The sequence below is a fragment of the Drosophila biarmipes genome, chromosome 2L (assembly GCF_025231255.1).
Source record: "Drosophila biarmipes strain raj3 chromosome 2L, RU_DBia_V1.1, whole genome shotgun sequence".
Classification (NCBI taxonomy): Eukaryota; Metazoa; Arthropoda; class Insecta; order Diptera; family Drosophilidae; genus Drosophila; species Drosophila biarmipes.
Window position 1 is genome coordinate 14,358,187 of NC_066612.1, and position 21,639 is coordinate 14,379,825.

The 21,639-nt window shown below is 40.6% G+C and overlaps 5 protein-coding genes and 1 long non-coding RNA gene across 6 annotated transcripts; 3 read left to right on the plus strand and 3 right to left on the minus strand.

Moving 5' to 3' along the window:
• Nucleotides 1-249: 249 nt before the first annotated feature.
• LOC108033702 (phospholipase A2 group XV) lies at nt 250-2,264 on the minus strand. Its single transcript, XM_017108208.3, has 4 exons — nt 1,711-2,264; nt 1,277-1,648; nt 674-1,196; nt 250-615 (listed from the first exon to the last, which is right to left on the minus strand). Exons 1-4 carry the CDS (start codon nt 1,853-1,855, stop codon nt 393-395), a joined length of 1,263 nt encoding a protein of 420 aa, XP_016963697.1. The 5' UTR covers nt 1,856-2,264; the 3' UTR covers nt 250-392.
• Nucleotides 2,265-2,769: 505 nt separating this feature from the next.
• LOC108034037 (cell division cycle protein 23 homolog) lies at nt 2,770-5,098 on the plus strand. Its single transcript, XM_017108782.3, has 3 exons — nt 2,770-3,830; nt 3,890-4,491; nt 4,557-5,098. The coding sequence occupies exons 1-3, from the start codon at nt 2,864-2,866 to the stop codon at nt 5,013-5,015; spliced, it is 2,028 nt and encodes a 675-aa protein (XP_016964271.3). The 5' UTR covers nt 2,770-2,863; the 3' UTR covers nt 5,016-5,098.
• A 145-nt stretch (nt 5,099-5,243) lies between these two features.
• On the minus strand, nt 5,244-6,950 carry LOC108034038 (lysosomal Pro-X carboxypeptidase). Its single transcript, XM_017108784.3, has one exon. The coding sequence runs from the start codon at nt 6,865-6,867 to the stop codon at nt 5,449-5,451; it is 1,419 nt and encodes a 472-aa protein (XP_016964273.1). The 5' UTR covers nt 6,868-6,950; the 3' UTR covers nt 5,244-5,448.
• A 2,195-nt stretch (nt 6,951-9,145) lies between these two features.
• LOC108033282 (fibrinogen-like protein 1) lies at nt 9,146-9,817 on the plus strand. The gene is made up of 2 exons (XM_044094128.1): nt 9,146-9,618; nt 9,673-9,817. The coding sequence occupies exons 1-2, from the start codon at nt 9,146-9,148 to the stop codon at nt 9,815-9,817; spliced, it is 618 nt and encodes a 205-aa protein (XP_043950063.1).
• A 3,584-nt stretch (nt 9,818-13,401) lies between these two features.
• On the plus strand, nt 13,402-13,960 carry LOC127010709 (uncharacterized). Its single transcript, XR_007763474.1, has 2 exons — nt 13,402-13,626; nt 13,682-13,960. It is a non-coding gene; the product is annotated as an uncharacterized LOC127010709 (long non-coding RNA).
• Nucleotides 13,961-18,973: 5,013 nt separating this feature from the next.
• LOC108033565 (protein midgut expression 1) lies at nt 18,974-19,471 on the minus strand. The gene is made up of 2 exons (XM_017107910.3): nt 19,325-19,471; nt 18,974-19,271 (listed from the first exon to the last, which is right to left on the minus strand). The coding sequence occupies exons 1-2, from the start codon at nt 19,357-19,359 to the stop codon at nt 19,037-19,039; spliced, it is 270 nt and encodes an 89-aa protein (XP_016963399.1). The 5' UTR covers nt 19,360-19,471; the 3' UTR covers nt 18,974-19,036.
• Nucleotides 19,472-21,639: the final 2,168 nt, after the last annotated feature.

A 21,639-nucleotide genomic window follows, 5' to 3' on the forward strand; every position in this document is an offset into this window, starting at 1 on the left:
TAAAATGAAATACATCTAAGTAAACGCTTTGTAAAATACATATAAACAATTTATTAAATGAAAAAATGAAAATGGAAAATGGAAAACAATAAAAACGAATAAACCAGAGGAAAATGAAACACTATTGAGTAATAAAAAGCGTTATGCATTGACATTGACACGTGATTCGATATCTCATCTTATAAGCATAAATCAATAAGATAACAATAAAGAGAAATTAAAGAAAATGCAACACGAATTTCTCCTTACTTGAGTTTGTGCTACTTAACGTGATACATTTATTAAACATTAAAATTGGCATTGATTGTATAGTTAGATTTTACAGATACCGCAAGGGATTTTGAAGGTCTAAAGTCAAGAACTCTTAGCCTATTAAAACAGGACACTCGACATTACGGCTGCTGCATGACGGTGCGAACATATTTGAGGACGTCTGGGTTGGAGAGGATATGCATGTGATCCACACCTTGCAGGGCCAGTGTGTTCACGGGCGAGCTAGAGTAGCCAGACCAATATTGGCAGGCTCGTAGAGAACGCTGGTTGACGGTTCCATCGCCCAGACCCATAATCAACTTGGGCGTCTCCCCAGCAATAGCCGACTTTTTGTACTGCAATCTGTTGGATTAAACAAGGTTAAGTTGAGGATAAACTCCAAAACCATTTATCTAATTACCTCTCCACCGTGTCTATGCCATCGCCATACAGGCAGTGAAGCTCCACGTCAGGTGGACTAAAGTTTTGGCTGTAACGAATCGTGTCCTTGCGCATTTCCCAGCCTGTCATGTAGTCGATGTCGTTGAAGAACTCCTTGAGCTGAGCCATCGTATAATTTCTGCTCGGGGTCGTGGCGAGAATCTCAGAGGGCTTCCAAAAGAGGGGGGACGGCAGCAGCCAGGCAGTGGAAGGGTGTGTTATTTGCTCCTCCTTTAGGATCTTGGCACTCAGGGCAAACGAATCGAGATCGTCACCCATGGCAAACACTTTCACCGCCTTAAAGCTGCCCGCCCAAGCTCCCGCCAAACTGATCAATCGCTTGACATACTTGGCCTTCCACTGGACCGTCTGCTGCTGCAGGAATACCAGGGTCATGGGACTGCCCATGCTGTGCGTGATGAAGGTGACAGCCGACTGATTGTTGGCCTCGTAGGTGTCCTCCACCAGTTGCTTGAGATCGATGAAGAACTGCTTGTTCTCATCTGGAATGGAAATATTTATAGCATTAGATAAGCTGGACAAGGGCAGTTATTTCATGATTTTGTCAAAGTATTTCACTCACTCGGCGCCTTTCGGAAATCGTACGGTGCTCCGTGGATGTTCTGCTTGCGGACATAGCCCAGATCCACCAGCACATTGGCCACGTCCTTGAAGTAGGCCCCGGCACTGTTCTTGGTGGGATCGATCCATTCGACAACCTCCGGATTTCCCCAGCCGGGAATCCTCGTCTCCACACCAGGCGTGTTGTGAGTGGTCCTGGTGACCTTGTCGTAGTACAACTTCACATTGTCTATCCAGCAGTAGACCATGGGAATGACCAATTGCTCCAGATCGAGCCAAAGGTTGTACCAATCGTGGGTCTTCTGGCACACGAAGTAGGGAGAGTTCGACTTGTTCAGCCGAGCGTCCATTTGAGACCCTCCATCTCCGGGAACTGAAATATGGCAGGGACATCCTGAAACCACTTCACCTTGGCAGCTAAAAATCGATACTTACCGAAAATCACAGGCGAGAGCTTGGGCTCTGGTGGCGGCGGAGGAGGGCTTGAGCTGCGTCTTCTGCTAAAAGGCCAGAAGCATTCGCCCAGACCCAGAAGAGTGGTCAGCAGCAGCACCAGAAATATTCCCGATTTGAGCCTCATTGTGCGATGTGCGTTGGGTTGTAAACAAGGCAGGAGTGACCACTGAGTATATAGCCTATATGATGGCAGGTTATCGGATCGCGCCACTCAATTTACGCCAGATAGGGGACCCCTCCGCATAAACAAGTGAATCAGCTGACGGGGCGTTATGATAGTATTCCTATGCATTTAAATTCCGCCTCTGTTTGCGCAGTTTCATTGAGCAGGGTTCCGACCTTTAAACTCTATGCAGTACTTGTGTGTGCGTTACTTCGGGGGCGCATCCCCCTGCGAAGACGACGTCACAACCGACAATTAATATTTAAACAAAGGAATTGATTCCACAAACATGTTGTTCATCCTAATCTTTGTTGTTATTGCACGGTTTGTTATGGTTATTTTTCTTTCCTTTCGCACTCTTCTGCCAGTGTGACCAGGTGAGCATTATTGTGGTTTGAAGATAAGGATAGGTACCCGTGTACTGGTCACGTTTTCAGATGGGTACACTTTCCAAGAGTTTTTCTTTCATATTCCAGGCAAAGGTTTTAATTAAAAAATATTAATAATAATAGGTGATCATGCAAAGTAGTTGTTGATAAACATCATTTATTTTTTTTATTATTTTTATATTGAAAGATCTAAATATTCAAAAGATATAAAGACAGAACAACTTAAGCAGGGTTTGATAAAAATCAAGTTAAGGTGAACTTTTTTTAAGTTAATTTATTTTAATATAAGTAAGTCAAATTTAAAAAAAAATTACTTTTTAACTTTAAAGGTTTGAAACCCATAAGTTTGCTTATAGAATTAAATCCTAGGAAAACCTTCAAGTAAATGCATAAATATACTCAAAAATTTTACCTGAGTGACTAACACCACAACAATAATAATGGTCTTCCTAATATGATATGGTCTTATCGATAACAGCTTATCGCAGCCCGATTTATTTGTTAGCACACCACTAGGCGAAGCGCGCCGGCAAATAAAATTGTTTTCGTAGCTTTTCCATACAAATCCAATCCAATCGAGATGCAGGAGTTCTTCAGCGTGTTGCTGCCGGATGTAAAACGGGAACTGCGCCGCGGGATCATTGAGTGCTCCAAGCGGGGTCTGCTGCACAGCACCAAGTGGCTGGCGGAGATGCACCACGGATTGAGCGATGTACACATAGACAATGAAGCACCCGACGAGGATCGCACGTTCAGCGAGTGCCAGCTGGAGGGGATTGCGCCGGCCGAGTACAGCGACTACTTTCTGGCCAAGAGCTACTACGACGTGAGGGAGTACGACCGGGCGGCACACGCGGTCAGGAACTGCGAGAGCAGTGTGCCGCGCTTTCTGCACTTCTACTCCACCTACATGGCAAGGGAGAAGCGCCGACTGGACTCCACCACCGACCAGGCCAATCTGCACGAGCCGAATCAAATGCGGGATCTCGCCGACCTGTTGGCCACATTGCGCATGGAGTATGGCAAGAGTCGGCTGGACGGCTACGGCATCTATTTGTATGGCGTCGTCCTCAAAGCACTGAATCTCAACCAGGCCGCCGAGCAAATGCTCATCCAGGCCATCAGACTGGTGCCCATGCTGTGGAGCGCCTATCTGGAACTCTCGCCCCTCATCATGGAGAAGAAGAAGCTGCTGAGTCTGCAGCTTGGCGGTCACTGGATGCGGCACTTCTTCATGGCGCACACCTACCTGGAGTTGTACCTCAACGACGATGGCCTGAAAATCTACGAGGACCTGCAGGCGTCGGGATTCAGCAAGAGCATCTACTTGATTGCCCAGATGGCTCTGGTCTATCACAACAAGCGGGATGTGGACAAGGCGATTGAACTGTACCAAGCACTCCTAGAGAGCGATCCCTACCGTCTGGACAATGTGGACACGTACTCCAATTTGCTGTTCGTCAAGGAGATGAAGACCGAGATGGCCCAGTTGGCCCACAAGGCTGTGAGCATCAACAAGTACCGTCCCGAGACGTGTTGTGTGATAGGTGGGGCATAATCTATCAGTATAAAAATGGTATAACCTAACTCCTTGATTTACCAACAGGCAACTACTATAGCATCCGCTGTGATCACCAGGTGGCAATTTCCTACTTCCAGCGTGCCCTGAAACTGAATCCCAAGTACCTGGCCGCCTGGACCCTGATGGGGCACGAATTCATGGAACTAAAAAACACGAATGCAGCCATACAGAGCTACCGAAAAGCAGTGGAGGTCAACAAGCGGGACTACCGCGCCTGGTATGGCCTTGGCCAGGCCTACGAGATCATCAAGATGCACTACTACAGCTTGTACTACTTTAAAATCGCACACCAGCTGCGGCCCTACGACTCCCGTATGCTGGTTGCTTTGGGCGAGACGTATGAAAAGCTGGACAAGTGCGAAAACGCGGTGAAGTGCTATTGGAAGGCCATTGATGTGGGCGATATAGAGGGTATAGCCATGTACAAGCTGGCAAATTTGCACGAGAAGCTCGGCGATCATGAGACTGCTGTCCATTGCTACATCATGTACTGCGAGGACGAAAGGGCGGCCACAGATAAACAGACTCTATACCAAGGATTTATCACGCTGGCAAACTATTACGAGAAGAAGGGAGACTATGAGAGAGCCGCATATTACGCGTACAAGTGTCTGGACTCCGATGATGTAAGTATATTTCTTTTAATGAAATAGAACACTAAGTTAAAAAAAATAATAATCTTACTTTTTAGCGGAAAACAGAGGCCAAAGCTCTGCTTAAGACAATCGACTGGAAGCGCAACGCCGAGTCGCAGAAGAAAACTAAAACCTCGACGGCTGTTGCGAATGCAGAGACCAGTTCCGAGGATGAGATGGAGTGGGAGCTGCAAGACGTACGTGTCCGAGTGCCATTCACTTCCATAGCAGCCGCGACGACCACTACGACTGTAACTTCTAGCGCGGGTAGCTCGAGTAGCTCCGCGATCAGCCTGCGTCCGGGTCGAAACTTGCTCGAGGGAATGCGTCGTTCGCAGGCGAACAGGACCAGCTTAACCCCGGCAGCCAGCAGTACCACAACCACATCGGCAACAGCTGTCACAACGGCCACCGAGGAGACGCCTGGAACGTCTGGCGGTGCTGCAAACCCATCCGAGCAGCCGCCTTCGGATGATAACAGCTCCATGGAAATATCCAGTGTGTCCATTGATTAGTTAAATGCGATCCAATTGTATAAATTTCTATTTGTTTTTATGAATTATATTGGCAAGCCAAGTAAATATAAAACTAGTCGGTATTCAACTTGAGTTCAGACCAGGCCCGGTCAGGATCTTGCGGATTTCCCGCAGCTAAAATCAGTAATTATTAAATGAATAAAAATCATTCTAGAGACCCATAAAACTCTTGAGACTTGTTGAATTTAAAAGTGAATTAAAAATACATTTCTTGATTAAAAAATAACGTATTTATTATAGTTTTAAAAGTGTTACAAAATATAGATTCTAAAACTTTTAAAACATATTTAGTTTGTTCCAAAGCTTACATTTATAATATCATTTAGTTTTGATTACTTCGGCTTTATAAAGGCTTCTACAAAAAATGTAACCCACTGTTGAGCTTTGAAAGATTAAAAAACATGTTCTCATTTCAGAAATCTTGGATCCACCGCTCTATGATGGCTGCCTCCTTGTTGCGCGCATCGCGTACTGAAGGCGGATCAGCCGGATCGCTGTGGCGCAAATCCAGGTGATGAGCGCCCTCCGGCAGTATAATGACGAAGACCTTCTCGTTAGGGGCCTGCAGCACACCGCCACCGCTCCAGGGATCCAGAAGGCCGTTGCTGAAGATGATGTTGGTCACAGCCTCCAGGTTTCTGCCGCCATAACGAAGAATAATGTCATAGGGCTTGGGCGTGAGGCGGTAGTTCTTGTAGCACTTCTCGGCGACCTCCTTAAAGTTCCAGCTCGACGTACGGAACATGGTTTCGGTGGCGTTGGAGCAGAAGGGCATCACCATCTGGTTGCAGCTCTGAATATTCCATCCGGAGTCATCCGCATTAGAGTTAACCGAAATATCCAGGCACTTGGAGGAGCCAGTGTAGTTGGTGTAGACCGCCAGGGCACTGGACATGGCGTGCAGCAAGTCCGCATCGGTGGTATGCAGGTCCTTGAGGTAGAAGCACACCTGCCTCACGGGATAAGCTGGCAATGGGGCCAGGAAACTGCTGTTGTACGGGTAGTTTACCATGGCGAGATTGCTGTAGACTTCCTCAATATAGTCCAGGAACTTCTTCAGATCCTCATCGCTCTTAAGCGGAGTGCAGAGGTGGAATGCATCCGAAATCTGCTTCTTACCGGCGTCGTTCCCTCCCAGAGTCTGAAAGAGTTTCCACGACTTGCCAATGTTCACCGTGCAGTTTCCGTTGTAGGCATTTTGGAAGACCGAAGTCACGATCCTGGAGAAGATGTCGCAATCGGTAATCCCCGGAAATTGCAGAATGGGAGCCGAGGCGGCCAAGGCTCCCGTGACCAAATGCGGATACTTCATCCGGAACCAGGCGGCCAGCATTCCGCCGTAGGATCCCCCGAAAGCTACTACGGGCATCTCGCGATCGTCCCTCAGAAAAGTGATCAGCATGGCGTAGTCCTCCAGGGTCTGCTCCACCGTAAAGTAGGCCAGGTGCTCCGGCATGCTGGTGTTGAAAGTGGAGCTCCCGAAGGGCAGGGACTTCCCGTAGTACCGGTGCTCCGCGAAGATCACCAGAGCCCGCTGTCTCTCGGCCTGTTCCCACAGGAATCCGGTATTCTGGGCAAAGAGTTCGATGTCCCCCTCATTTCCCGTGTAAAAAAAGATCGGAGTGCGGGCATTGCCCTTGTCCACGAAGGTGTCATTGTACAAATACCGGATGTTGAAGGTGGCGTTGCTCAGGAAACTGAAGTGATCCAGGGGCACTGGAAATTCCTTGATCTCGTACTTGTATTTTAGAGCCTCCGAATTGCTTTCCGTGATCAGCAGGGCTCCCAGAACCGCTGACAACGCAGCTCGAATTACAAGGTCTGCTCCCATTGCGTCAAAATCAGATGACCAATTGGATGCACAATTTTTCCGTTCTTTATCTCTAAGCCGGGTTTTATATATACTTTTTGTAGTGTTACCAGGTCGTAAAAATCTGACTTCAAGAACTTTGTGAACTTAATTATTTTTAAATTATTAATTAGCAGACTAATTAAATCTCATGTATTTATTATAAACTGTATGGTCACAATGTAAATTATAACAATGTTAATCTAAATAGCTGCAACTACAAGTTTCAAAATTTGTAAAAACATAATCTCATCATAACATTTTAGAAAGTCTTAGAATTAGAAACTTGCTTTGAAATTGTAAAAAATATACAAATAATGAACATTTTAAAAATACATATATATTGAAATTGTATTTGTTCTTGAAAAGATAGAGCAAATGGCTAAAATTAAATATAATAAATAGAATAAATAAAAAGTAATAAAATTACCACACTGCAATATGATTTGTTTTTTTGTTAATTTATTCTTATAAAATGTAAGAAAGCACCAAATATGTTAGAAAGTTTGTCAGCTGCTCAACACTGGATATTTTTTATTATTATTTTCTTTTTTATATATTAAGTTACTTTCTTCCATGAAGGAAGAATTATTTGGACGCCGCATTGGAAGGGGTTAACGCCACCGCCACATTTTATATTTATACTGAATTTGTTTAGTTTAAAAACATATTTATGGTGAGGCTAAACAGCTGTTCTAGTGAAGATACTTTTTGAAGTAGCTGCCTATCGACTCGATAGGAAAACAAACCATTTCTGCTTCCGTCGAGTAACACTAGATGTCGCCAACAACATCGTGTAAAATATAGGGAAGTGTAGAGTAAGGTAAGGAACTCGTCAAATCTCATGTCAAAACATCTATTACTGTGCCGACAATTTATTTAGGCGTTTGTTTTATTTGTTCATCAGATAATTTAGCCACAATGGAGTTGAAATTAAAAACCTAATCAATTTATATGTATTTCATCACTGCCAGAGCAAAGATTTGTGTAAAACCAACTCCTGTAATTGTGAACAACTATTTAAAAATTATTAAAAATATATATATATTTTTAAAATTAAAAAATATATGTTTAGCAACATTTCTTGTTACCTTGTGTTTATCTCCTTATAAAAGAGGCATAAAATTTCCAGCGGCACCTTGTAGGGTATTGTGACAAACATTTTGTAGGGTATAAAGATTTTTTTTATCTTTTCAACAGCTGATAACTAAAAAACAATTATTATATGTTAGTATTTGAAAACTATCGTCTTTATAGAAATAAGAAAAATAAACTTGTTTAATTTAAACCCTGAACTAAAGTATACATTTTTATTAAGATTACAGTTAAATTGGTATTTTATTATTGAACACTTGCAACTTTTTAAAAAAAAAAATTAAAAAAGTTGTCACATCTGCATTGCGTTATATTTGTCAGTGTATCACCTTACCCTACAACTTTTAAGAGTAAGTAATTTCATTATCGACCTTTTACAGGAATATGCTTAATAGATGGCAGCAACTATTTAATTTTGAAAAATATTTATTTTTGAAATGTGGCATTCATAGCACCAGTTTTTAGCCACTATACACTACACTCCCCTATGTAAATCAATCTATAAAAATCCGAGAAGTTGTGAGAGTTTTTAAATTCAACAACAAATAAAACGTCTAAAATAATGTTATCTCATTCGGGTACAAATTCCACTAAAATTACGATCACAGACATTTGGGTGACACCCCCGATTGCAATGTATGTACAATTTTCAAAAACTAGCCTGTTAAATTATGAATGGATTAAAAACCAATATAAATTAACTATAAGGAGATGCACAAAAAAAGAAACAATTATAATACATATATATAAACAAATATATATTTGTGTCATTCCGGAAAGGAAATTCTTGCTTTGTAATACGTATTTTGCTGAATTAAACTAGTCATACAAATATGATGTGGCTATTTTTAAGCACTCGTCGATAATAAGTTTAATAAATTTTATGAATATATTTGCTATGATTTCAAGTAAGCTTAGCTTATATAAAACGAACTTTTAAATGCTTAGTTAAACTTAATTTGGAATCCGCGCCGAACATAACTCTCAGTTATAAAAAATGGAATTTGTAATCCTTAAGACTTCTCTAGCTTTTTTGCTCCTAAAGGTTTTACAATTGACCAGTGCGAGGACAGTTTCGCCAGTGATAAATTTCGATTGTGATGAAAATTGCATAGGGATGCTTATCACCTCAATCGCTAATATTGTGCATAGAAAAAACCCTGCTATGGACTTGGAAAGTCGCCTAATAAAATCCGAAATTCGAAGAAAATTGCTTTCTGAGGAAATAGCTGAAATTGGTTGGACTACGATCCAAACACGTTTTGATGGCTCCGAAAACTTTGATCGACCTTGGAAGGATTACAGGGATGGATTCGGCGATTTAAATGGCGAATTTTTTATTGGACTGGAGAAAATTCACGTCATGACTCTAAAACGTCCCCATGAACTTTACATCAAGCTTGGGAAGGCTGACGGGTCCACAAGCTTTGCTTATTACAAGGATTTCAAGCTGGGCAGCGAGGAAGAGTCGTATGAGCTGAAATCGCTGGGGAAATACTTTGGGACAGCCGGAGACTCCCTGAAACATCATGTGAACAAAAAGTTCACCACGTTTGACAGGGATAATGACCTATCTGAAACTGGCAACTGTGCTTGTCCTGAAGTAGGCGGCTGGTGGTACCTCAATTGTGGCCATAGGTTAGCCAAGTGGTAAACGTTTAAGTATATAAATCTAATAGGTTTCTATTGCAGTACTCTCAATGGAAAATACTATAAAGACGGGCATGTTGTGGGTCCCGATAGGAATGGAATTACTTGGGGTACTTGGCATAGCAACGAATCTCTCACCTTTGTTGAAATGATGATTAAGCCCAAAGTTTTTAGCCCAAAGGTTTGAATCGTACAAACATTATTTAAGTATATCCTATAATATTGTGATAAAACTGAAAGCTTAGTAGAAAAATGTTAATCCCTTTAAGTTATATTTATTTTAAAAGTGCAATTTAAGTTCGTAGAATAGAATAATAATAGAAATAATATAAGTATAGACAGTTTTGTATTATTGTGATCCTTTGAGCTATAAAAGTCTATGTTGTATGTAGACCAAATCTATAAATTTTTGACAAGCTATGAGATATGCACCAGAACTAAGAATATTTTTAAGATGATTTACGTGAATCTTTTTGAAAATGTGTCATTTTATGTAGAATATACTGTATACATTTTAAAATTTAAAAAATGTTTAAAATATTTTAAAAGTATGAGTATTTCTTATTATTTAATGAAATGTTCTATTTTATTATTTATATGACTACAAATACTCATTATTCCATGCATATGTGGCTGTAAGTATATGTAATTGAGGTAATACATAAACAAATTATGTAATACACAAGCTTTTATATATGTAGGTTACATAATTTACCAAAACATGCCGGTTATTGCGTACCCTGTGTTCATGTTTAGCGTTGACGTTTATCATACAATTGGTGGCGTTCCGATTGATCGCTCCTACATGGGCTCAAACTTGTCTTTGGGTAGGTTTCTTCGCAGTCGGCAACTACTCGAGTGTATCCAAAGGCATTATGTTGGGGAATCATAATTGGCATTTGGCAGGCGAATGGCCTGATAAACCGGCATAAGATGCTCCGGGCCTCAGTTCAGTTGCTACTACCGTCTCGCAAGCAGGGAAAAAATAATTTCATGCAGAATACGACGACCATTTGGTGTAATGCATTGTGCAAATGTTTTTAATTTAAATTGAATATGCACACAAATCAATTCATTCGGCTCCGCGACTCTCGTGCATAAATTAATGAGCCAAAATGTAATTTCGCTTTTCGTGTGTATATTGCTATATAAATTATCATAAAAACGTCGGAAAATTGAATTCGAGTGGGTGGCCTCGCGGGCGGGTTGGGCCGGACCGGAGCGCAGATGTCAGAGCGGTCCCAGCGGAAACGGAAACAAAGCAGCATCACAAATGTCGGCCCATGCATCGGGGTCATTCGGCCGGTCAGTGGTGTCACATAAAATATCCATCACAATAATCATCGTCGTCCTCATGGGCAGATTATTTTCTATTTTGCGCGCTGGATCGCCTAATTGATTTCATTGTATTTCTTTTTTGCGCGCGGTAATGTCAAAGGAAGAAATGATAATCGTTGTGGCTCCAGTTGTCCGGCTAATTAGCGTTCGGAAATAATTGAATAATTACCCGCTGCGCCGCTCTTAGCTTTTTCCTCTAAATAGGAACTGGTTGCAGTTGCAGCTTTGCCCCCTGATTTATGGGGCTCAGCAAAAAGGACAATAAAATGTTTGGGAATCTGAGCAGGGACAGGACATGCGGATGTGGATGGGATCAGCGTAAATCAATTTGATTAATTATGGAAATATTTGGCGTTTTGTGACGGGCACTTGGTCACTTGCAATATGAGTTGTTTATAGTTTCTCCCAGCAAAATTTGTATTTCTTCTCTCTACTTTACCCCATTTAATACTTACTGCAAATCATTTTTCAATTTCACACCGTTTAACTTTCAAACAAAACGAATATTAACACCTTCATTTTCGGTGTTTATCAAAGAACCAGAAGTGAAATTGCCAAATTAATGCTGTTCGTGTAAATATGGCACATGCATATTTCATGACAAAGAGGAAGAGACGGGCTGAGTGGATAAAAAGAGACGGGCGAACAAGCATTTAGCTTAATGGGACGTGTCTTTATTTTACGCTGTCTGCTCGCCATTGTGTTTTTGCATTATTTATATTCGTTTTTATACACTTCGTTATTACTCCTTTTTATTATTTGTGCACAAAAGAGGCAATATTAATTTGCAAATATATGGCACACACGTAACTTAAGCGGGAAAATAATACAAATTATTTTGATTGGCGCCCGAGAGTATGCAATGTAGTTTTCCTTATGAATTTTGTGTTGACTTTAAAGACCATGCGTGATTTATAAATAACATTTTTAAAGTATCCTCTTTTAGAAATTTTTATTTTCATAAGTTTGTTATTATGTTACACTTTAATTGTTTGATTAAGTAATACAAAATTAAATATATAAATGGTAATTGGCGATAAAAAACATAATCTCATAAGGAGATTTTCGAGTTGTATCATTGCTTGCTGGACATTTTTTACTATTTGTATTTATTTTTCCAGTTTTCAGCACTTGTTTTTCTGCAAATTGTAATTAGCATCCTTTGAGGATGCAGAAATTGTAAAACAAAAGCGGAGCACCAATCGCCTTGCAATAAAGTTTATTTATTTGCAGTTTATGCTTTATGCTAACGCTATTGTGGAAACATCCTGTTTTTGTTTTCCCTGCTGATATGTTTTTTATTTTTTCGCACTTTCGGGTCAATTTGAGCACCAGCAATTCGATTGTTTAAAGGGCAATTTTATGATGCGTTAACCGGGTTTTACATTTATGTTTATAATCCCCGTCCCAAAGGTTTAGTTATCGTTGATTTGTAGGTTTTACAGCTTTATTGAAGCAGAAAAAATGCAATTTCATGGCAAATTTGTTGGGTGTACGGCGCTTACTAGCGGTGGACAGCGAAATTAATTGGAAAACGTATCAAGAAAGTCGGAACACGACCAAATATAGTTGCTCTCCCCGAACAATGTGTGTTTTTGCCACGCCCCCACAATCGGGCGCTTTGGAGATCTGATATTTGCCCATTTTCTAGTTAGTTGCATGCGAGCATTTGGGGACATTCGGTTTAATTGCTTTTTTCCCCTCCGTTTTGCATAATTAGAATTTGATAAAATGTTTCAATGGCTTCCCAAATGCAACACACTCCGCCTCCCGCCCCTGCCACGCCCCTTGCATGTTGCATGTGCCGACTTGCTGTGCAAATTCGATTTTAATAATTGGAATTTATCTCTGATCAAATTTCGTGGTTGCTGAAAGTGTGTGCTGTACGCAGGAAAAAATTGGAGAAATTGTACACATACAAAATACAATACAAAATCTTTTACAAAATGTATCTTTTTGAACTTTTTTTTTAATTTAATATTATCTATAACGATATTTATTATATATTTGGCAAGGTTTTCTGAAATTCCCCCATACTTAAATTCTAAGACACATTTGCCCTTCAACCAGAGAATAAATTTGAATAGAATCATCGATGATATCAGTATGGCATTATTATAATTAAATTATTTAAAACATAAATAAATATAACAAAAAATTTGTATACATTATGTAAGTTATGATTAACTGTATTTTCTTTAAGAAGAAAAATTGCTTTATAAAGTATATTTTCTAAATATTGGTTTCACAGTGTACTTGAGCTCCCCGGCTTCCATCCCTCCTCGCACCCAGTAAATTAAATTGGTTTTTAATAGGCCAACGATGCGTTCTTGCCCAGCATCGATTGGCGTAGATTGATTTGGCAGTTAACAAACATTTCTGGCCGAAAAACATCAAAAGTTCGCCTGGGAAATAATTCCAGCAATTGCCATATCTGTATCCTGTCGGCGCCTTCGAGAAAATTGCCTGGCAAGCGGAGCTTAGCTGTCGGGCTGATCGCATTTGGAGCTGACACCCAGCCAGCCAGACGGCACCCACATCGCAAGTCGTCTGCATTTCCCTGGCTGACTTTTCCGCTTCGAAGTGCCCTGGAAATTGTATTGACAGTCGTCTCTGGCTTTTCCCTGTACAGTGCAGAGTATGCGTGTGCTCCTTCGGGTTCGTATGTACTTTTCTGCCAGCCTCCATATTTGCTGATGCGACAAATTGACAGGCGAAATGGATGGGGTCGGCATACGAATTTGTTAATAATCTGGCATTCCTCACATGGCATGCAGACACATCTAAGCGGCTTTGTGTCGGGCTCTCGAGATGAGCTATGAATGCAATTAGTCCCACATGTCCGGGCACTTCAAAGAATTTAAATGGAAATCAACTTTTTTCCGAGTGCCTCGCACATATTTTCGGATGCCCTCTGCTGACGAAAGGCCATCTTTTCCTTCCAATTTCAAACTGATATGTGACCCTCTTATTAAAGAAATTATTAGCACTACTTTCAGGTGTTCTTAAAGGTAGTGTACTCCAAATAAATCAATTCGATCAAACCTTTTTGTAATATTTTTCAAGGCGTGTGGTATTATCCCATCATCCGGCAATGAATTACATTTAATTGTAACGTTTTATTTATATTCGAGAATTTTTTCACACCTTTGTTTGCGATACAATTAATTAAAGCCAGCAGCTGAAACTGCCAATAATTTAAATATAATAATACGTGTATTATAAATAAATTTAATAATGGCTTTTTTGCAAGCCAAGCCAGTCTTACTTTTTATGAAGAAAAAATGCGTGCGTGTTGCGCTACGGGCTTTTAAATTATGATTCAATTAATAAATTCTCGTTGCGAACTAATTTGAGTTCCCAGAGGATGAAAATGCTTTTTTTTAAGTGAAAATGAAAAAGATGTTTATGGGTTGAAAATCCGCAAAAATCCGTGGAGGCAACAATAAAGGTTGACGGCGCAAAATCTCATGCGGTTGTTAAAATTTTCGCCAGGCGTGCGTTGGAGCTGCGGAAAAGCTGGCAAAACCAGGGGCTTGGCTGGTGGGGAGTTGGAAAAGCCTGCTCCACCGGGGGCTGAGCATTCATTTTTTATGTTTATTGTCGCTTATCGCTCGCTAGCCGAGGGGGGCGGGGCCCCGGGGGGAGTGGCGGGCTGTGGGCGTGTCATTAGAGTGGCGGCGCCAAGATGAAAAAGAGTAAACACGGCTATGAAAAAACGTTAACAACTCTCTTGGGGCCAAAAGGGAGCATAACAAAACGCATTACACACACAATCTTTCAGTCTGTATCGGTGAGTGTGTGCGGGTGTAACTTTATTAGCTGTCTCCCCTGCGGAGTGTGTGTGTTTGGTGTGTGTTACCTTGTCAAAATTATGAAAACGACAGGGGACCTTCCTTGCATCCTGCACCTGCTCCTGCTTGGGGCAAAATTAGTCTGGGGCTCGGATTTCTGCGCACAGAGATTATAGCCATTACATTGCCAGGATCTCAGCCAGGACTTGGTAAAAATAACTAAATTGGCGGTTAAACAGCTTGTCAATATATCCTGAAATTAATCTGCATTAAAAGAAAATTTAAAAGATACAAATATTTTATATTTTAAAATACTTATTTTCATAAAGTCTTCACCATAAGCATCTTATAGTAGATGACTGTCAAATAAAATATCTTGTAAATAAAAATAATAGGTGGCTAGTTCAGATAATCATTATTCTTCACATTTTCTAAAATAACCTTTCAATTGCCTTCTTTCCACAACTCATTTGCTATGATAACCGCTGCAAAAGGAAGTGATGCATAATTCCTCGCCGCACATGAAATATTCCAACTCGGGCCAGGGGTTTTCTTTAATATTTTTGCAAATGATGCTGAGGAATCTCGGAGCGTGCTGGGGTCATTTAAATGCAGATTGCAATGAGCAGTCTGTCCACTTGAGAGCCGGCATTTGCATAATGGCGGGCGACACATTGCAGCGGAAGCGGAAACCCGAACCCGAGCCCTAACCCGAAACTCCTCGCCCTGTTCCGGGGGCGAGAAGTGGGAAATCGTGGCAGTTGCAGGTGCTCGGGCCGTGTTTATGACTCCTTGAGATTGCAGGGTTGTCGTCGGAGTTGTCGTCGCCGTCGTTACCCAGCGGAAGCCATCGAGCATTTTGGGGCCCACTGGTGACACTCGGCATTTGAATGCCACTGCCATAAACAAGATTGGGCTTTGAACTGCAGTAAGTGCGAAAGTACCATAAAATTGGAGAAAACTGAACGTAGTTTTGTTTAAACTTCAAATTTTCGTATATCATTTATTGTAAAAACCAAGAAAATAATATTAATCAGTAATGAAAAGGTAACACAGCTTATGTCTGTAACAAACCATCTTCTGGAAATATTCTACAAAAACATCTTCAAAAAGTAAGAAAATTTTAATTTTAATTTAATTTTTGTTTTAAGACTAGATTTTCTGATTAAACACCTTCGACGACAGTATATTCACCTTTTCCCAATTTAAACTAAGAGAAATGCATTTTATTCAGTTACTAAATTGAAAATTGCAGATAATTTTATTCTATACCCCCAGTAATATGCTAATTTTTTTCCTCAAAAATGTGGTATTTGTGGACGAACATAAAGTTTCTGACTGGCCAAAGTTCAATTTTGGAATTTCCCAAAATATTTTCACCTTGCATTGGTCCACGGCCCCGCGCCCTAATGCCGCAGTTGGTGGGATGTTTATGTTGCCACATCCCTGAAGGGAAGGGCACGCATGGAACTTTTCGACCCCGTCGACCCAACGCCACACACACGGCCCGCACAACCAACCACACACACATGCGTGGTGGCGAAAGGTGCAGCTGTGACTGTAAGTGGGGAAGGTGGGTGGTTGCTGGGTGGTGCTGGGGCGGTGATGTCAACCAGTGTCAGTTATTGTGGAACGAGCTGCCCGGCAGCAGCTGGAGTGCCTCCCGGTCACTTGAACAAATTGTTGGGCTTTTTTTCGCATTTTACTCTTGTAAATACTTTATAAAATATGTTTCTTATATTCATCATATAAAAAAATAGTTGTCATTACACAAAACGTTTTTATTTTTGTTCCAAATTGTATTAAGCTTTTAAATTGGAGTGCATTGTAGAAAAGAAGCCGGAAGGAAAAGCATTTAATTAAATGTAAATAATACCTTATATTCATCTACAATTGGACTAAGCAGCATTGATTTATTTAACTAATAGAATATTTTGCATTACTTTTGAATACTTATAATATTAACTAATTATTTTAATCAAAGAGTAAATATAACATTTTTATGAAGATAAATAAATTATTTCAGTTTTCCAAAAACGTGTTTAGGTCCAAACATATTGAGAGAATCAAGCAAGGATGTAACCTTTGGCTCTTAAAACATATAGTGTCCCTTTTCTTATAGTGTTGAAATTGGTTCCGGCCGAGCTTTTGTTGCTCGTGTGGCATAAATATCGTTGCGGTTGCACGTGAAAATTGCATTTGGCCAGCAGCATTTGGCTGCTGCTCGGATAGTTCCACTTGAAGCGGAGTGGAGGACATCGAGTGGGTGGCTGGGTGGCGCTGGTTGTGGCGGTGCGCCCTTACACGCTGTGCAAATTGTGGACTTAAATGTTTATAACGCACCACCCAACCGCCCAGGCACCCACCTCTAGACCATTTTCGGCGTTTGTTTATTAAGCTTCTCTGGCGGAGGGAGTAGAAAACGAAAAAAAAAGGTGTTGAATGCCACTTGCTGGGGCTGCTTTTTATTGCCATCGCACATCTAAGTGCAGCAGCTGTAAAATAAATATATATTTTTATTTTATCCCCCCAATTTCTTGTGCTTTTATTTGTTGTAGTTGGGAGAGGATATAAATTAAACGCATTAGAGTAGGAAACCGCAGCGATTTTCCTTTTATTTTTTTCCCCCGGCATTAATTCGCTTTCGCAACCGACAAAGGCACTTAAGGTCCTCACTCCCTTGTGCTCCCTCTCTTTCCGCCTGCCTCTACCCCTCTCTTTCCAGCCGAAGTGTATACAAAATTTAAATAAGAAACAAATCGAAGTAATGGCAAAGCGCCCGCACTCCTCTTCTTCGATTTCTAGGTAGCAAATAGCAAATGCTCAAATGCTGTAAAAGGCAGTGCAGAAAAAAGCTTGGGAAATTCCTACCATGCTCTTCACATAATGAAAAATAAAGGAAACCGAAAATCCATTGAAATGAAATTCATTTCACCACTTTTTTTGGCTCCGCGTGATAAAAAGCTAAAAGGGAATTAATGACACGATACTGTTGCTTATCAAACACGTTTTCACCTGTGGACAATATCATTCGAAGGCAGGTGAGTACTATTTAAAAAACTGTGAAAACATCATGTAGTTATAATTGAATATGAGGACAAAAAATATTGCACAAACATTTTGTGTAAACGGCTTTTAGGCAACTTTAAGCTATTAGTGGTTGGCCAGCTAACACGAAATGTGAATTAAAAGGACATAAACCCATTACCTGCAGCTGTGAGCCACATTCAATGTCGAAAACTATGTACATTTTTATCGCAGTTATTGAAAGTGCGGCAAGGATGGGTGTAAGTACGTCAAGGAAATAAACCGACATTAATTTTTTTGCGGGAAACTGATTCGATATCGTTGATAGCCCATGAGAGTCGTTCGCCTGGCTTCCGTTTTAGTGGCGAAGGAGCTTAGGGCCAAGCTCTTAAATGGAATGACTAACCATCTTAATCACATCACAGACATCGGGGGATGTGCTCGGCAGCTGGGGCAACCAAACGCTCGCCGACATTTCGGCAGCTGTCAGTTGTTTGCCACTAAACGCTTACAACCAGCGAAAAACGCGCAAACTTTATATAATCAAATGGCAGCCAAAAAACGTTTCTGCGGCCGCGGGGCGGACGTCTTCTTTCAACTTTTTCCCAATGGCTCCGGGCCCCAGAGCTCCACTGACTTTGCCCCTTTGTTTGCCTTCGTTTTGTCTTGCACTTTGCATACAAAGTACCATTAACTACTGGCATCAGTTTTTCACACAACAGCAGCGTTTGATGGGTTGGCGGGTTCCTCGTTTGCAGGCCAAATAAGTGAAAAGCAAGCTAACCGAGTGCCAAGTGCCTTGACCAGGAGCACTCCACTTGGGTGGAATGGCTTGGCTTTGGTTTAATGTGTATACCGACAGTTATATCTTAAGGCAATCAGAGGATATTTTCGCGATTCGGCAGTGCATTTTTTAAAGATTACTTCAATTGCGAAGATATTACTAACAAAACAATATTATTTTTTGCTGAATTTTTAATACGCTGAAATTACGAATTATGACTCATTGAAGTATTCGGTCATTTTTAATTTCTAAAAACAACTTGAATCAAAAATATTATTTTGAAATTTTCTTAATTAATTCAAAGCACGATAAGTTGGGCAATGACGACAAACAACAAATATATTATTTATAAAGTGAATAAATATTCAAAATACATGCTCTACAAGTAAATAACTAGTAATTCAGGAAGACCATTCTATTTAGATTACCCTTAGTTATAATACTTTTATGTTCTTTTCATTATTTATATTCTATCTATAAGGTTATGCAGATACGCCCTGATTAGAGCCTTGGCACCAGTTGTACTTGTAAGGTCCTCTACAGTAGTGCCCGTCGTGGAATCCGAGTAAGCCTTTGTGGTGGTGTCCTCTGATTTATTGTAGAAAAAACAAAAATACACGACCAAGGCCACTATGATCAGAATCCCGATCGTGGAGAAGACCAAAAAGCACAGACATTTGACACCCAATTTGCAACAGCTGTAAAAGTTTTTATAACTTGAAAATGTTGTGGTGCAAAGAAGTAAACTTACCAGCAGAGCGCACTTCTAACTAATCGCAGACACATAATTGCTATCACCAGAAATTTGCTTATATATGTATAAACTTTTTAAAAAAGAAATATGACTGAAAACGCTGAGGGATACTTGGGCATATGCTCAGGGGTAAAATGACATCAATTTAGGCAAAACAATTCGAATACTTTGGCCATAAAAATGATAGCCACACCCCCCTCCGATGTGTAAGCATATTTTGGCTTTCAAGCAAATTATATTTTATCCTATTTTCTTACAAAATTCGTTTTTTTATTGCCGCCAGTACGGGAACTTCGAGTAAGGGTTGTGGACCTCCCGCAAATTGTCGTCGAGGGCAGGAAAATGTACGGGAATGAAATAAAATAAAATGGAGAAAACCGAAGAATTCAAAGAAAAGTTGGGGAAGGCAGGAGAAATGTTCTTTCTCGCCGCATAATCGAAATGTATTTCGGCTTTTTATTGCACTGCCAAAGGTAAGTCGAAGGGCCACGGAAAATGGGGGGTTGGCTGGTAAGGAAGTCTGGACCTGGGTTTTGTGCGGGGCGATAACAACATTTTAACGCCTTATGGTCCATTTAGGTAAAAGTGCCGATTACGCTCAGCTTAACCAGAAATTATGACCCCAGAGCCGGGGAACTTTAAGCTGAGAACGGCCTTTATTTATAAGGGAAGTATGGCAAGCCTCCAGGCATAAAGTGAGGGCTTTATGCTGATTAGCTTGTGGAAAACTGTGGAAAAACTTGAGGCATTACCTGCAGAATTTGAATGAGCTGCTTAGCAATTTTGTTTTTTCCAGCTAGTGCTTAGGTAAATTTTATTATATTTTATTTTCTACAACTGCAGAGACTACAGCAGCTACAGCTTCATTCAGCCGCATCTAGGGCTTTGAAGTAACTTTGCCATCAATTACCCTGCTGGTCACGGCTGTGCTTTATGTGGCTGCAACGAGGCGTATGCGCAATTTATTTGCATGTGATGGCCGGCATTGCGTAAAAATTAATGAAAGGCAATTAAAAGCATTCGGAAGGGAAATAATAAAATGTAGGCCAGAATCAAATAATGGGCTGCTCTTTCAAAAGTCAACAGTTCACCTCTCAAATGTCAACGCCAAATAAATGCGGCTGGAAATTTGCGAAATGCACAAAATATTGCCATTATAATCGAATGATTTCATTTGCGTTACTTTTGTAATTTAATGCTATTTGTTAGAGATATTTATGCCTATGAAAATTGAATTGAATTTCATATTGTTTTCGTTGTATTCCCCCGGCGTTTGTGTTGTGGCAGCACTTGTTTTCGGTGTGTGTGCACTTTTGCTGAAAGTTAAATTGAATTTGTTTTTGGGTGTTGTGGATTTCTTCGCAATCAATTGCCATGACAAATGCTGCTAGTGTTGTTTCTGTTGTCGCTGCTGCTCGCAGCTTGGCTTGCATTTGTCAAGTGGGAATGCTCTATTACGGGGGTTGCACAGATAATCCAAAATATTGAGATCGTTTGAGGGAAAACAAAGCTAAGGGAATGCATTGATTGAGTTAGTTATGATAACCCAATACTTTACTAGGATTACTCAACATTCATCAGGTGAAGCATTGGTTTTATTATAAATATTTAATTAAAAAGAAAAATCAAAGAAACTATTTAAGGACGTTTTCATTGTAAAGTCGTTTTTTAATTTATTCTATTATTAAAACATTTATTTGTGAAATGTATCTTTAAACATAATTATAAAAATCAATAAATGTAATATTTTTTATCCCTAAACTAATCTAGGTTTGTCTACAAAAAAATATTAAATCAAAGAATACAACATATTTAGGTTATTCAAGCATATTCCACATTCACCTTAAGTTAGTTTAGTTAGTTTTAGGGTACCGGCAGTTCGTCATGCAGCAACACCCAACGCCAGGACTCGGTTTTTATTCCCGGAAAAGGGAAACGGGCTGTGGACAACTGTGCGCTGCGCTGCGAATCTTGTGCATTATTGCGATTTTACACGCTGCTGCACTCGAAAATGAAACGGACAATAAGCTCCACTTGCCCACTTGCCCACTGGCGCTGGCGCTGGCGGTGCTCGAGGGGGCGTGGCAGCGGGAAATGCAGCATCCTCAACAGCCATCATTGCCACTGTCCGCCGCTAAAAGCTTTTTGATTATGAAAAATGTTCGAAACATATGCTCCAAATGACTGCGGAGCGTGCGAAGAAAGTCCTTCCCAGTCCTTTGATGCTTTTTGCAGAGCAGTGTTACCGAGAAGTATACGAATTACGTACCTAGGATATGGTGTTCTACACGTACTCAACATTGTGTAAGTAA

Coding starts and splice junctions, on each gene's coding strand:
- LOC108033702 (XM_017108208.3), bottom strand. CDS start 1,855: ATGAGGCTCAAATCGGGAATATTTCTGGTGCTGCTGCTGACCACTCTT. Junction 1,649..1,710: donor GCTCTCGCCTGTGATTTTCG/GTAAGTATCGAT, acceptor GCCATATTTCAG/TTCCCGGAGATGGAGGGTCT. Junction 616..673: donor GGCATAGACACGGTGGAGAG/GTAATTAGATAA, acceptor TTAATCCAACAG/ATTGCAGTACAAAAAGTCGG.
- LOC108034037 (XM_017108782.3), top strand. CDS start 2,864: ATGCAGGAGTTCTTCAGCGTGTTGCTGCCGGATGTAAAACGGGAACTG. Junction 3,831..3,889: donor CGAGACGTGTTGTGTGATAG/GTGGGGCATAAT, acceptor ATTTACCAACAG/GCAACTACTATAGCATCCGC. Junction 4,492..4,556: donor AGTGTCTGGACTCCGATGAT/GTAAGTATATTT, acceptor CTTACTTTTTAG/CGGAAAACAGAGGCCAAAGC.
- LOC108034038 (XM_017108784.3), bottom strand. CDS start 6,867: ATGGGAGCAGACCTTGTAATTCGAGCTGCGTTGTCAGCGGTTCTGGGA.
- LOC108033282 (XM_044094128.1), top strand. CDS start 9,146: ATGGACTTGGAAAGTCGCCTAATAAAATCCGAAATTCGAAGAAAATTG. Junction 9,619..9,672: donor TACCTCAATTGTGGCCATAG/GTTAGCCAAGTG, acceptor TTTCTATTGCAG/TACTCTCAATGGAAAATACT.
- LOC108033565 (XM_017107910.3), bottom strand. CDS start 19,359: ATGTGTCTGCGATTAGTTAGAAGTGCGCTCTGCTG. Junction 19,272..19,324: donor GTTAGAAGTGCGCTCTGCTG/GTAAGTTTACTT, acceptor AAACTTTTACAG/CTGTTGCAAATTGGGTGTCA.